The 15,815-nt window shown below is 39.7% G+C and overlaps 1 protein-coding gene across 4 annotated transcripts; it reads right to left on the bottom strand.

Moving 5' to 3' along the window:
* Positions 1 to 455: 455 nt before the first annotated feature.
* Positions 456 to 13,852, bottom strand: LOC138019470 (GDP-D-glycero-alpha-D-manno-heptose dehydrogenase-like). 4 transcript variants are annotated; one of them, XM_068866267.1, is made up of 3 exons: positions 13,760 to 13,852; positions 5,440 to 5,811; positions 456 to 1,869 (listed from the first exon to the last, which is right to left on the bottom strand). In XM_068866267.1, the coding sequence occupies exons 1-3, from the start codon at positions 13,760 to 13,762 to the stop codon at positions 1,213 to 1,215; spliced, it is 1,032 nt and encodes a 343-aa protein (XP_068722368.1). In that variant the 5' UTR covers positions 13,763 to 13,852; the 3' UTR covers positions 456 to 1,212. The 4 variants fall into 4 exon arrangements, with proteins under 4 accessions (XP_068722368.1, XP_068722370.1, XP_068722367.1 ...); XM_068866269.1 differs by lacking the exon at positions 13,760 to 13,852 and adding an exon at positions 12,356 to 12,474; XM_068866266.1 differs by lacking the exon at positions 13,760 to 13,852 and adding an exon at positions 12,176 to 12,252.
* Positions 13,853 to 15,815: the final 1,963 nt, after the last annotated feature.

The raw sequence follows: 15,815 nt of genomic DNA on the forward strand, positions 1-15,815 counted from the left end.
ATCATTAGGCGTCCCGAATCGCGTCACGTCAGTTTCGTTGGCGCGTTCCCAACAGGCGTGCGTGGAAGGGTACGCGTACTTTGCAATATTCATAACGTTTTGGTAACTTACACATAATATCTGAGACAACAAATGTTTGAAATCTTAAATTTCCCTTACCTTAATCATGCTATCGCAATAGAAATTCAACAAAAATAGTTTTTTTTTTCTTTCATGCATAATGCATACCTAACAGACTTTTCAAATAACTACTTCAACTTGATGACGACGAGGCACTCTACAGCCGTTGTTTTCTTGTTTTTCTTCCTTCCTCTTCCTTCTATGTTTTTGTCTTTCTTATTCTTTTGTCTCCGGCGAGTCAGAGAGCAATGAATTCATATTTTTGTTTTTGTGGCTAATTTGTTCCAAGCTGCGATTTGTGTGTGGTCAACGTTACGAAAGCAAAAATCATTAAATATTAAGCCAGTTGTGGTTTATTTGTTTTATGCCATCAAGCTACCAGCGAGCCATATAAAACAAGAAAAACACGGTTCTCAGATCTAATGGATTTTCCTCTCTATACATTATTCATTTCACTGTAACAATTTATTTATAGTATAATATTCATTCATAGCTGATAAATTTCTCAGAAATAGGCAAGAAGAGGGAATATGTGAAGGACAGCGTTTAAGACCGGAGTAAACGTTCGATTTGTCGAACAGCGATGTTGAAAACGTTTGTCTCCCTCTTTTTTGTTGGGTATAAGCGTGCGCACTAATAGGTCTCTCCCTGACGTAGCCATGTCCTTATCCGAAGTAAAAACCACGGTTGCAGCCTGCGACTGAATACCAGGCCTCTCGTAAAGCTTTTTGAAAGTGTTGATACTGTTTGCCCACAGCTCCAGCAGACAACATCGTTAAACATCATTCAACAAAACCGAACGAATGTTCAAGTCGTTTGCCGGGGCCTTATTCTGAATTCGCATGACAGACTATGAAAGAAAAAAACCCAAGAAAACAAGATTATTAATGACGAATTTAATCCCTGGTCTTGAGACAACCACGGTAAAAAGAAATTAAAGAAAGGTATTATCCAACATTGCACAAATGTTGACTTTTCCTTATTCCTTAAATAAATAACATGAACTGTCTATGAATTCAATTACATGTCTATGGGGTTATCGACATCATTGACATCAGTTTCCAATAAAGCGGGATTATGATTTGGCATCAGTTAGATATTCCTAGCGTTTTGTATTTCTTCTCTGCTTAAGCATGGTAAAAGCTTTATGAGTTCTTGCACTCCTTCCTGAACGGAAATAGTGGCTTGAAAACCGAGAGATTTGATCTTTTTGTAAGAGACTTCATAATCTCTCTTATCTTTATCTTCCCCGTTTGTATTTTCGGTTATAATGCATCCAGGCACGCTCTGTTGAATGATACGAGCAACTTCGGACTTGGACAAGTTCATTTCTTCGTCTCCGACATTGAAAGCTTGTCCCGCCATGAGCTTATAGTTTTCGAGGGCGAAGACAAATGCTTTGGCGGCGTCTTTGACGTGAAGGAAAGTGCGACGGTACCTCCCCTGATACAGGTCAAATTCACGCATCCTAAGTGCCTTGTCAGTGAGATCATTCACTAGCAAATCAAGCCTTAGCCGGGGCGACACACCAAACACCGTTGCCAATCGAAGAGCCACACCTCCGGCATTGAGCACCATTCTCTCTCCCTCGGCTTTAGTGCTGCCGTAGAGCGTCAGCGGAGAGATGGGTGTTTCCTCAGTGCAGAGACCACTAAGCACAGCTCCATAGCAGGAGCCGGTGGACGAGTACACTAAATGCTGATCAGGCAGCAAATTTTCCACAATGTTCTTGGTACCTTCTTGATTAATCTAACGACAGAAAAAAGAAAAGTCGGTCAACGCAAACTTTTCGGCAAGTGGCCAATAATACCGTTCGAAGGTATATACGCTAGAGGCAAAAATGTTTAAAAATGCGTTTTGAGGTGTAAGCCCAAAGTGCGTGCTATAAATCCTAGTTCTCAATCTATCTTTTGATGCCAGAAAACCTTTCATGCATTGATATCGAGTCGCGCTAGTTGTTTACATTTCATTGCATGGCATCTTGTGGCTATTCACTCCTCGCTGGTGGACCCAACTGCCCCAGTTCATTTTCCACCCCGCGAATGTGGAATGTGTTGCAATCGGCGAGTGTAGCAAAGATGTCTACAATCACCTCGTGTATTGCAAAATCAGTGACGACATTGCAGTGGACAGTGAATCAGAGCTATTAGTTACTCGAGCAGGTAAGTGGTTTCCTTTTAGACATTAAAAATCCTCGAAAACGATTTTTTCTTTGGACATTTTTTAAAATTTAATCGGTATTTTTATTTCAGGCATTTTTCAGACAGAGGAGTCTCATTTAAAAATAACAGTGTGCCCACGACATCGATACTTGTTTGGGACTAGGTGGAGGTGCAATAAGTAGTGGCGGCGTTCGATCCCCACTTCTGCGGGGATCGATGCCCACAGGGGAAAATTCTCAGCTCCAAAGGCTCAATATGGATTGAAAAAGGCGCATTCAGCCTATGTTGTGAGCGCCACGAATATGCTTGTACCAGTAGGCTCGCGTAAGTGTTAAACATTGTTGTTATATTCTGGGTAAATTTGTAGAAATGATTTTCGTTAATGATAAATTATCCGCAATTTGTTAACACGGTTATTCTAGGGTGCGTAGTCTTACTAGCTCTCAAGTGCATGCGGGAGAGGCTCCGTGGTGACGCATAGGCGGAGAAAGTTGGCACAGAACCACCGCTGCTCAAACGTACTTTCCCAACAGAAAAAAAACATGACTTTTGGATGTCTGTTCACAACTGTTTATTTACTTAGTGCTCCAGACACGTGAGTGCACGAGCGCAAACCACGAAAAAACATGTTCTCATGTTCTTCTGGTTTCCTAATTTTCATGAATTATTTCTTGCATAAAAACCATTTTGGAAAAAACACTCTTTGTTTGCGTGATCATTATCCGTCAAATTTTAACACTGTTGCTTAAACAGAGGTTACTTGGGCAAATATGAAAGAATTCGAAATTTCACGACAGACGCCCAATAGAACTTATTCACGATAACCGCCATGTTGGACTTGCCTTTATCATGCAAATTAGCTACACATACGACACAAGTTCGAGAGATTATCACGAACATCTTAGCCACACAGATGATTTGTTTCACGTTCATTAAATGTTTATCACCTAAGTAGTAAAATAGAATGCTTACAAAAGTTACTTCGATGTTTTTTTTAGTGAAAAATGAGCAGATAACAAAGTGGAAAGTAAAAATGTCGGAGGCAATCAAAAGATATAAAATTATTATAAAAGGTACTTTTAGCAATCATTATGTTAATTCAATATTTCGACGAGCCGATTTTCCGCAATTTGCCTTTATTCCAATGTTTGCCCCCCAGCATAACACATGGCTAATTTACATGACAATTTGAAAACCAGCATGGCGGCTATCGTAAATAAGGGCTATTCTCCATAATTTCATAATTTCCCGAGGGACCAGACATTAAGTGCTTTGTTATATATTTAGACTTTTCCTGCAACAATGGCAGCAAAACATCCGGAGCGGGCAACAACTGCGGAATTGTATCCTGGTCGGGATACATTTGAATTTGACCAGGGCCACGTGACAAAGAATCAACCAATCACAGTGCTCATTTTGTTGAGCGAAAGTCTAGTTATATAACAATAAGCACTTAATGACTGCCCCCACGGGAAACAGTGAGTTTTGTTTCCCCTCGACCCTAGGATCTCGGGTAAACAATACTCACTGTTTCCCTTGGGGCCAGTCATTAGTGTTTTGTTTTACAGTTTTCCTCCCAACTCCAAACAGAATAATACCCGGATTTTTACTCAGAACTTGTCGCTGTTTCAAAGGTGCACCCCCTGATCACGTGCGAGTCGAAAGTTCAAGTCGTTGTTTCCCTAGAGAATCAGTGAGTTTTGACCCATGACACGTGACACGTTCTCCTCCAATCGGAAAACGTATTTAAGTTGGGAGGTATAACATTATACACTTAGGGCGCGTTCGATTGACCCTATTCCGGAATAAGAATATTTGGAGTGATGATTAAAACGGTATGTTTGGCGCGTTTCGAAGCAGCAAGGATAATAAAAATATGTTTAAAATAGCGTTTTAGCGGGTGTTTGACAATTTTAATGTGAATCTCCGTAAAAACGAAGGATTTCTAACTTATATTCCATGTATTCTTATTCCGGAATACGGTCAATCGAACGCACCCTTAATGTATGGTCCCGAGGGAAACACTTAGTTTTGTTTACCCAAGAGTCCTGATATTTTCGAGAGGAAGTCGGCGGAAAGATCAGGACACGAGGGACCAGACATTAAGTGCTTTGTTATATATTTAGGCTTTCGTTCGACAATTGCAGCAATATGTTTCCCGGTCGGGATACATTTGAATTTGATCAGGGGCAGGTGACCAAGAATCAACCAATCACAGTGCTCGTTTTGTTGAGTGAAAGTCTAGGTATGTAACAATAGGTGTTACCCCTATGCACATTAAAGGAAGGGTATTCAGTAGTTCAGCTGAAATATCTTTTTTACGCCTTTCTGATGCTTGCGCGCGTACCAACAGAGAAGACAGGAATTATTTCCAGCAGGCAAGCACTTGCAGCGCAATTTTATTGCTGTCAGTTTTGCATCGTTTTTGTCTATCCCAACATTCATATTTACTCCAGGTAACAAGGAAATAAGGACTACCAATTTTGTCCTTTATGCAACCGCGTGCGGACTTAAATAAGCGAAAACCGGAACCATTTAATGTTGAAACACAAGTGTTATGGCGGTGATTTTGATATTTGTGGCATAAATAAATTTGAGGCTGAAGGCACTTTAAACTGTTTGGACAACAAAGACCAACAAAGATTAAACGACTGTTTGTGTGTTGATCCAACGTAATGCATAGATCGTTTCACGGCATTGCAGTTTTTAGTGTAATGTTTATTATATTTTGCCGTGGCTGATCTCTTTAAGATGATCCGGTCTATTTGCAACTCTCTATTGGCCATTCCATGGTTTCTCTCTTAATGACGCGGCCATTTGTCGCACTTGTTTGACGTGGCCTTTGCGCAATCCGATCTTATAGCTATTATGGCGAGACATATGAGGAAGGTGAAGTATCACTGACACTCATTGTGCTTTAGCTACGGCAGACTGAGCTGAAAAGGGCCAAAAAGCCCTAAACAGCTGTCTGCGCCTGCTTTCTAATTTGAGTGCTGATCATGTTAGGTTCCATTTTAAAGAGAATGCATTTCGTGAACGTTGCTTGATCTGTCCTAACAGTGGTGTGTTTATGCTTAGCACTGTTTGTGTTGATCCAATGTAATGCATAGATTTCTACACGGCATTGCAGTTTTTAGTGTAAAAATTAGCAACTAACCTCAACCGCTTCATCCTTAAGTTTCTCACAGGCAGGATATCCCACAATAGCAGCGAGATGAATAATAGCATCACAGTCGGACATCCATTCCGCAAGAAGTCCTTTATCCAGAATATCTCCTCGGACAATCTCCAAATTAGGATTTCCGGCATGGCTTGAGAGGGGACCTGCACCCCACATGAACTTGTCAAATACGACCACTTCGTACCCTCGCTGGAGTAACATTGGTACCATTGTTGAGCCAAGGTATCCTGCCCCACCGGTGAGAAGCACTCGCCTCGTTGTCAAAGCTCCATTTACAGAGCCGTTCAGCAGTCCGTTTGCGGTCCCGTTTTCATTCCCATATATATCCATAGTCTTCAGTGTTTTTATCTGAAGGTTAAAGTGGTACGATGATCAACTTTTTACCCCTTGATTTTTTTAGTGTATCACATAGAATTCCATAAAAGATCAAAAACGACATTTACCGTTTGCAAATATCTGCATTGGTTCCGGAAAAATGGGTAAAATATGCAAATAAGATGACTGATGACGTCATACACTCAACCCAATATTATAATGAGTATATAAATAGAGCTAACTTGGCCAATTTGCGGCGCAGACCATTGAAACTTGGTAGTCTAATAGTTCTACAGGAAAAACACCTATGGCTATAAAAAATTCTGTTCCCATGGCAACTCACTCTTTTCCAGTCCCCACCCACTTGATTTCAATATGTTAGTGATTTTCAGCTTGAAAAATGTTAAACAAGGCCACAAACTCGAGCTGAAATATTTACATGCTTGCTGGATCATGCATATGAAGTGCTGTTAGCAAATATCAAAATGGAATGCCAAAGGTGGCCAGGAAAGCTTTTAATATGGGGGAGGTCTGGAACCCAGTATGATGCCATGGTAACAGAACTGTTAAGCTCATATTGTGGAGAACATTTAGTGGAATCTTACTGCAAAAAATCAAAAATTTCTAATACAAATCGGCTGAGATATCTCTTTTCATCATATTTGAACAAAATTTGGTTGAGTGTATGACGTCATCACTTGGCTAATTTGTATAGTTTAAAAACTCGAATATCTCTGGAACGAAAAGAGATATTTGAAAAAAGGTTCACAGCATTTTTTTTCTCACGCAGACTACTTGTCTATGTTTCAAAATGGCTTAGATAGGAAAGATGCGATTTTCGTCAGATTACCCCTTTAAGTTTAATTGAATCCGAAACCATCTCAAAGAATAGGAGTATTGACAAGCCCCAGGGTCGGCTTACATAGGGATGGCAAGCATAATTAGTGTCTCAAATTCTGTTTAAAGGTAATCACTACCGAAACTTAATGACTTTGTTCGCAAACCAGTCCTAGTGACGGACGAGGGCTCGATCGCGTTTATAAGCATTTGCATAATTGTTTTCAAGCTATGGTTTCCTTTCTCCCACTATCTACCAATCATTGAACAATAAGACATGCCAAGAGGGAAATTGATCTTGTGTACCATCGACGATAAAAAGTGACAGGAAATATCGAAAATTATTAAATTTTCAACCTCGGTCAATGCATTTCTCGTGCTCTGATTGGTTCACTCAGTCTCGGTTATCAGCTCATATACCTTAGTTTGATTCTATACGTTAAATGATTGCGGTAAGCGTTGCTAAGCTAAATTTGTTTTCGCCGGAAAGCGAAATTTCTCTCTGAATAAAGCAAAAAAAAAAAAACACGTCTTTTTGGAAAGTTTGGATCCATTTCGAAGTTTAGAAGTACGCGAAAGTTTAAGAAATGTTTTTGTGATAAGCCTGCGTCTGTCTGAGCACAAGGTCTTACACAACATCGCATCAGTTCTCATCAATTTTTTTTCGATTTTGCTCGGATTTGCTCGCTTTTTTCGCTCGTATTTCGTATTCTATTGGCGCTTGTTGGATATGGGACTGGTTATAGCCAACTCCGCGCTACGCCGCTACGCCACTACGCTACCTTAAAGGTTAGAGGAGTGTCTACTGATGATTGTAACTGCATAAAGACTTATAAGTTTGGTCAAATCCTCCCCGCCTGCTTGGATTAAGGCTTATTGTCAACAAGCCGTCGAAGGGCTACTTTGGTTCAAGATTAACCAGATATCCTAATTCGACGTCGACATTACAGTAAAACGCCTGACCGAAAGCGGTGACATCAACCCAAACTCTGGACCTGACAAGTGTCCATCTTGTAACCGGACAATCGCTAAAAACCACCGCAGTCTACGCTGCTCATTTTGCTCACAGTTAATGCATATCAAGTGTGCCAATGTACGGCCTAATCAATTCACCCAATTAATCTCAAGGAAGGTAGCTTCATGGACGTGTCACGGCTTGTTCTGTTTTCGGAACTTCCATTTTGCGGTTTGGACAGTGGGGAAATTGCGAGCGAATTCCAAAATGATGGAAATGATTACTGGAATTGTGTCAAAATATTGCTTGTGGAGTCTATGCAAATCAGTATGATATTATAAATCCTCTTAGGGAGTCACAAGCTCCGGCGAACAATGATTTGATTACAGACAAAGTTGTTTTGATGTGCCACCTAAACATCACTTGTATTCAAAATAAATTCGAAGAAATTGCTAGTCTAATAAAGAAATCAAGAACTCAGCTTATGATCGTCAGTGAATCTAACATTGACTCGTTCTACCTTAACAGTCAATTTACTATCCCTGGTTATGGTCTCCACCGAAATGATAGGAAGAAAAGAGGAGGAGGGATTCTAGCTTACGTATCTTCTGAATTAATATGTAAAAGAATCAAGCCTGTTAAAAGCTACGAAACCATTGAGGTTATTGTGTTAGACATTGTGGGGTGCAGAGATGGCGCAGTAGTGAGAGCACTCGCCTCCCACCAATGTGGCTCGGGTTCGATTCCCAGACTCGGCGTCATATGTGGGTTGAGTCTGTTGGTTCGCTACTCTGCACCGAAAGGTTTTCTCCTGGTACTGCGGTTTCCCCTGTCCTCAAAAACCAACATTTGGCTTGAGTTGTGTTAATTGTTCATTTCAATTTACATTGTCCCCAATTAGTGTTTCAGCGCTAGAACGACTAGACACTTAAATAAAGTTCCTTTCCTTTCTTTCCAGTTGAAAGCGAAAGTATCATTGTGATTGCCTTGTACAGATTTCCAAAAAGCTTGACATTACCATACCGCCAACAGTTAGAAGAAGAGTTAAATTACATTTGCAACTGGCAAATCTACAGACAATCTATTGTAGTCATTGTAGTGCTTGGTGATCTTCGACCAACTAGCAATGAAGGAAAACTATTCTTGACCTACAAGAAACACATGAACTCGACTGTCTCATTTCTAAACCGACCAGAGTTCAGAAAATTGGAGAGCGAGTCAGCGAGACACTTATAGACGTTATTCTCATTAACCTGCCTCATGGTTTTATCAAAAGTGGAGTTTTTGACCCGGGGCTAGGTGACCACGCCCTTGTCTATGCTTTTATGAAGGAAAGGGTGGTTAAATTTAAAACAAAAGTTGTGAATTTTAGATCACGTAAGAACTTGAATAAACAGGTATTCAAGGAATACTTAGCGTGGGCACCATGGCATGTTGATGAGGTTTTTGATGATGTTGACGATCAATCTGAATTTTCAGCCTCTTGTTAAAGGGCATTGTAGATGAACATATACCATGTAAGAGAATGCGTGTCAGAGATGGTGATGTGCCATACATGACAACTGATTGGAAAGAGGCAATCAGACGAAGGAGAAAAGCGCTTAGGAGATTTCATAAAACCAGAGCCCCCGAGGACTGGGAACTTCATAGAAAATTACGGAACGAAGCCACACGTCTCAGACATAAGGCTATCAAAGATTATTGGAACACGAAGTCCGAAGATCGTTGCATGGAAAGACAAGGCAACCTAGTTACGATCCAAAAATCCTGGCGACTGGCCAGTATCAGACTCGTCCATGGCACTTACAGCAGCCAACGAAAAGCGAAAAAGAGCTTAAAAAAATAATGGTAGGAAAGTCCCGTTATTGTACACAGTCTCAAGAAAACTTATTAAAAACAAGTTCAAGTCGTCAATGACACCTTTTGCGAACGAAAACTTGGTCGTGTAGAACCGGCAGCTTAAAGGGGCTATGTCTGCGGTGGACCACAAGGGATATGCGGCAAATTAAAGGGTTGCTGCAAATTAAATAAAGTTGCTGCAAATTAAAGAATGTTGCTGCAAATTAAAAAATCAAAAGTATGCGCGCACTGAAGGAAGGGAAGATACAAAACACAAGTCACAGGCCATTTGTTTTAACAGTACAGAACGTATCCTAAACATCCATAAAAGCTAACCTTAGGCTTAATAGGCCTAATGTTAGCATTTGTAAACAGTTAGGGTTGTCTCTGTATTGCTAAAACAATGACCTGTGACTTGGGACCTGTGACCGGTGACCCGGCTCTATTCGTACCTGTCCTTCCTTCAGTGCGCGCGCATACTTTTGATGTTTTAATTTGCAGCAACATTCTTTTAATTTGCAGCAACTATTTTAAATTTGCAGAAACTTTATTCAATTTGCAGCAACTTCATTTTATTTGCAGCAACTCTTTAATTTGCATTACGTCCCTTGTGGGGCCACCGTATTATGTCACGTTATCTTATGGTTTTAAAGGATTTTTATGTGGATTTCCTTTACTGATAAAATCATCGTTACATCACGAGCAAGATGATTCTGAGCAAAATCTACCTTTAGCCATAAACTTGAAAAAAGTCGGCAGATTACCCTTGGAATGCAATCCGTTTCAATGTTGTCCATTTGTGGCCGTCCATGCTTCTCGTTTCTTTTGCTGTATTTCTTTTATGTTGTTCAACATATTTACATATTGCACGGTTTCATCGTGTATCTTTTTGGGTGTCACGAAATTACATCATTTTGCGTGACATAGCCGCCCTCTAACGTGGGCAGTCAGTATCTTAGGTTATGAAAAGTATTAATCGAATAATTTTCTCTTTCCCAGAAAACGAGGCAAGACTCAGTCTCAAACGAGCAGTAGGTGACTTAAGACGTCGCAAACAGGATGGCCGCAGTTCACATTCCTCCCTTTACGTTTTAAGAAACTTCCTCAATCTTACTAATTGCCCTGGCTTCTTTGCTCGACTCGGTTGACAATAAACAATTATCCACTTGACAGCAATGGGAAAATTTAATTGTTCGATTTCGAAGAAGAATTTTAACTTAATTGTCAACGAACTTTTGTTAGACAAAAAAAATTAGCTGAGAGATCTGAACTCTGTTTCTGATCGCTGCCACAGCCATCTTAAAAGATACTAAATGCAAACCTAAAAGTAAGGGTAACAGCAAATTTTTCTGGACTGGAGTTAGGCACAACTGGAGTTGGAATTAAAGAAAAAAATTAAGAAGTCACCGGTTTCGTTGCGCAACGGATACTCAAGCCATCAGGTCTCCTTGGGGTTGATCTTTTTACAGTACATTTATAATTCGCAACATACCACGTACTGCAGACATCTCAAAGCTCAGTGGGCTCAGGATGCATACGAATCGTGATTTAATTGATCAGTACAAATTTAGTACACTGAAACAGGACAAAAAGAACTCCGTCGACCGAATTTTTGCCAGTTTCCCTGAAGGGTTTCAGATACCTTTTTCAAAACTTTCCATCCCGCTTGAGGTAAGCGAAATCATTGAATGCATGAGCTTCAAGACGTAAAAATTTCAGGATTACTGCAGACTGCAAACAATGACGTAACATCATCATTCTAGTTCATTGGACGAGTGGATTTTTCTTCACCGTTCTTAGTGAAATTAAGAAATCTATGACATTCTTCGTATTCACTGACAAGAAAACCGTCTATGCGAAGTTCACTCGCGTCGAAAACTACCCGGGCGCGGGATTACATAATGAATGGACCGGCAAAGAAATTCGTCAACAGCGAGTGCGATAATCTATTTTGGGCCAGTTTTGAAAGCGGCAGACAGAAATAGCAGAAATAGTTGCAAATCGAAAGAAAGAGGAAAACAAGAATAAACCCCTGATAAATCTTACCAAATATCTGCCGCCGCTCCGGACTGTGTCAATGTCGTTTTTAATCTACTGACAGGCGAATGATGTGGCTTTGTGAATATCTCGTCATACAAACAAGCAATGTTGTGTAATTTCAGTGATTGGCTTTTTTTAGTGCATTGTTTTGGCACTTTGTTGCGATCTTACGTCAGCATAAAGATCTCATAGACTCTAGTGCCAAGGATGAGCGAAAAAAAGTTTACTCTGATGCCCTCATCGTTCAACGAAGAGTATTATAGCTCGTGATGATATATAAATATCAAGCACACTTATTTTTTTCGCCGTTCACTCACTTTGTGTCATATTCAAACGCAGCACGGTCGGTTGTCATTGGCGCAGAACCACAAGGTCCGATAATATTATGTAACGCTAGTTAACAACAATTAGGCCCAAATCGGTTAAAACATGTAACTGAGCTGTGGTAATACTTTTTGCTTGGTTCTGGGGTGTTAACACCATCAAATTTCAATCAGAAAGTTTTGCCAGCCTTTTATGAGTTTCGCAGAATTTCTTGTCACGTCTTGACAACCCACCAGCATCTGCAGGGCTCAAAATTCGTGTACAGTGTTCAAAGTTTAGTAACGCAATGATTTCCGTCAGTAGCCGCTTTGTTCATTCGTAGATAAAATATAACTGGAAGACCATAGTCTTAAAAAAGAGTATGGCTTGAGTTGCATGTTCATGAAAATTAATATTACCTACTTTGGAAGTGTCTCCTGGGTTAATTTGCATAGTGTGGAAATCGAAGCAGATTTTCAATGAAGTGATCATGATCATTATCAACGAACAGAGAAATACCGGTTGATTGTATGATGAAAAGCGCATGCGTAAGGGAGCTCAACTATTCAGCGGGAACACGAGGGAACACTTATTTTCTCTTACCTTGACGTTTAGTGAGAATTGCTGTTGCCTTGTGGAGAGGTTTTGTCAAGAAACGTATACAAATCATCCGAGAATGAATTGTGCGCGCTGAGCACCAGAAACTAATCAATGAATCGGCGCTTTCTAGTTTGTGTCATGTGACGAATGTCAAGGGATACACTTCAATGAATCGGCATTTTTTAGTTTCCTTCGAAATCATGTTTATATCATTATGCAACTTACTTAAATAGCTTTAAATTAACTATGCAATCTAACATTGAGCCACATCCAACAGAAATACCTGAAATGTTAAAAATAGAAGCTCCAGATAATATTTTCTGACAGCTTTTTTCCTTTGACTTTTACAAAAAAATCTCTCCAACGGTGTTCTTTTACTGAGCACAGGGTCACAGAGGACGATGGATAAACGAAGGAGTGAAAGTTGCACTGTATGACCGGCAGGCATAAATTTCAAAATTCGAATTTTTGTGATTTCCTGAGAGCATAAAGACACCAACTGAGAGGAAATCGTCACACCTGTTAAGTTGATCAAATTTATTGAGGCGTCCCACTGAAGTTTGCTGAAATAAAAGTACGCCGACCATACACTGAACAATATAGAAGACACATTTAATCTCTTATAAGTGTGAAACCAAATGCTAATTCTTACAATATAATTTCGTGAAAATCGAGGGGAACCTAAACTTAGTATGGTAATTTATGCGATATTTTTTACGGTTGTCATTGTTTCATCTTGGCAATTAAAATCTACCATGGCATAGTAAAATATTTATCAGTTTTAACCGTCATCTATTAACGGTAAGTTGCATAATAATGAGGTGAAGTAAATCTCATGGAGAGAAAGATTCGGTCCTGCCAGAAATGTATTTTTTTTTCTCCGGCAACTGTAGTCAGTGGTTGTGTGACGTACCGAGTTGAATGGATTCAGTTAAGTTAAGGGGTCTACTGGAGGTGATTAAGGAAAATCTCAGTCTCATAAAGTGCCACGAAACACGAGTACATAGTACGAGGAGTCACTTAAATCATGCTAAAACGACCTCTATGTCTCGGTGTTCATTAAAAATTAAATGAATCAAGGATGCACGATAAGATAGTAATGGCAACACCCGTTCACTAACAATGCTGGTGAAAAATGGTGTTAGATTTTCATACAAGGCCGTCGTAAATTTGCTTCCTTACAGTAATACAACTCTTGTTTTTTGAAGCACACACTGCTACGGACCCTTATTCCATGCTTCGGATGATATACGTATTTTTCAGTGATTACACCGCTTCTTGAAATGCCTAAACACAGTGAGAGGATTTATAAATATTGACTATTCACAGATTCCTGATGTACAAACTTTCAAATTACGGCTGAATTAATGTGATATTGTAATCCAAATACATTGAGTCTTCACTTACCATTAAGTCAGTTTATGCTCAGTGTGTTGGGTTCGCGCTCACAACTCCACAAGAGTCTGGCAGGATGTAGGCATACTGTTTCCTCCTAGCTAACTAGAGATTGACAATGCTCTCAGTGTGATTTGCCACCCTGTTACCTTCATCTCATTGGTCCTGTAATTTATTACTACGGTCGATTATCATCAACAACTGCAGACAAAATATTTCACGATAATTAGTTCTTTTGAGATGAGGATCTTTCTTACTTAAAGTAAGGAGGCTCAAGAATAAATCCGAATACGGAAAACAACCTGCGCTTACCTGAAATTTCAGGCATTGGACAAAAATCGCTAATTAGCTCTTTGGTGTCAGGATTTGTCCGCTCAATTCGAGAAAAAAAATCAGTAACATGTACACAAGATTCCGAACATCAATGACCATATTTTGAATGTTACCTTGTTTTAATTTATTGTGTTATGTTAGCAGAACGGAATAAAAGCAAATTGTATTATTTTTGATGGTTTATTGTTGTTAGGAGTTATGAATTTCCAGCAGAACTTGCTTTTCTGTATAACATACGACTTTTTTCAATTGGGGTCTAGAAGAACCATGAAAGATACTCGTCCGGGGGTCACCGTAACCAATTACAAAAGATGCAAAGAGAACCATTAACCTATCGAGAATTCGAAATATTTTTCGTAAGTTGCCCACAGTGAGAAAACATGCCAGCGCACAAATTGCGCTTAATGGTGAAGGAGGACCAACTTTGGAGTCTATGAACCCAACCTGCGCGACTTTGTAACAATGAGAGAGTGGTCGCTTTCTTTCTGTCCGTCGAGAAACGGGGGTGGGGTCGTGTTTCAGTTTATGAAGAGTACAGCCCGGGTGTCCGACGTTGTGAACCGCATCCAAACGAGTGCTTGATGGAGGGTATTCCTCATTGATTCCTAACTAACAGGAACCAGTGCTATTCGTCCATCGCACAATGTGTTGTGCCTTTTTTCACAGGAAACACCAAAGCAGCTGCAGTTGGTTTGATACATTCTTTCTAAAAGTCAATATGTGGTTTTTTAGATACTGTCTTTATAAGACTGATTAACACGATGTCATATTTTGTATTTCATTTATGAACCCGCACTTCCATAAAGAATACAGTTGCGAGAGAAACTTGAGGAGGTGAATTAATAATTCAGATTATTATACACGGTCGCATTCCCTTCCGGGACATAGTAATTGTCCATATACCCACAGATTATTGGATAACCAGTTGGTCGTCTGGGTAAAATGAACTGATAAAGATGGAATGGGTTCTTGAGACATACCGCAGGATTCCGTCACTATTAGATGAGTAGCAAGAAAAATAAAACATATGTATGCGGCTTGCTCCCTCTAATACTTTCTTTCTATTTTTTTATTCATTTCTTGGCTGGGTTCGATGGGGGTGGGCTGAATAGGAGAACTATATTATATTTGTGCCATCTTGCCTGTTTCATTTGAAAAGAAGAAAATTTGTGAGTAAATAAGTAGAGAACAGGCCTTCCTAAGTGGTTCTTTCTCAGTGCAAAATAATAGAGTCATAAAACGAGACTCGCTGTATTAAAAGTGAACGTCTCCTTGATATTTATAACCAAAGGTCCTCCCTTAACGTATGTGAACAACTCCTATATGGCAACAGTTAACAACAAACTTAGGAGTTGATTTTATAAATGCATTTAAACCACATGATTATCTTACAGTACAGCGTCAGCATTTTAAATCACGTTTCGTTTGTTTTTAACTAAATTTAGGTGGGGTGTGGAACGCTCCGATGTCATAAAAAAAGAACGCCGCCAAGGAATACATAATCAGCACTTTTTATGACGTCACGGTCCACATGTTCTTACACGTGAGGTGACATAACAAGGCAGATGGAAATTTTAAGTAGAATGGCTTAGAATACATCTTTTTCAATAACAAAATTCTTTCATCAAATTTTAAACTTCGTCTTCAAATTTCTTCAGTATTTTCCTTGTTTCTCTTGAGTATGAGTATTAAGACTGGTTACGTAACGAAGATCGGTCTATAGAAAACGTGACTT

The sequence above is a fragment of the Montipora capricornis genome, chromosome 10, assembly GCF_036669925.1.
Source record: "Montipora capricornis isolate CH-2021 chromosome 10, ASM3666992v2, whole genome shotgun sequence".
NCBI lineage: Eukaryota > Metazoa > Cnidaria > Anthozoa > Scleractinia > Acroporidae > Montipora > Montipora capricornis.

Coding starts and splice junctions, on each gene's coding strand:
- LOC138019470 (XM_068866266.1), bottom strand. CDS start 12,250: ATGATCATGATCACTTCATTGAAAATCTGCTTCGATTTCCACACTATG. Junction 5,812..12,175: donor ACCCAGGAGACACTTCCAAA/GTAGGTAATATT, acceptor TTTAACCTTCAG/ATAAAAACACTGAAGACTAT. Junction 1,870..5,439: donor TTAAGGATGAAGCGGTTGAG/GTTAGTTGCTAA, acceptor TTCTGTCGTTAG/ATTAATCAAGAAGGTACCAA.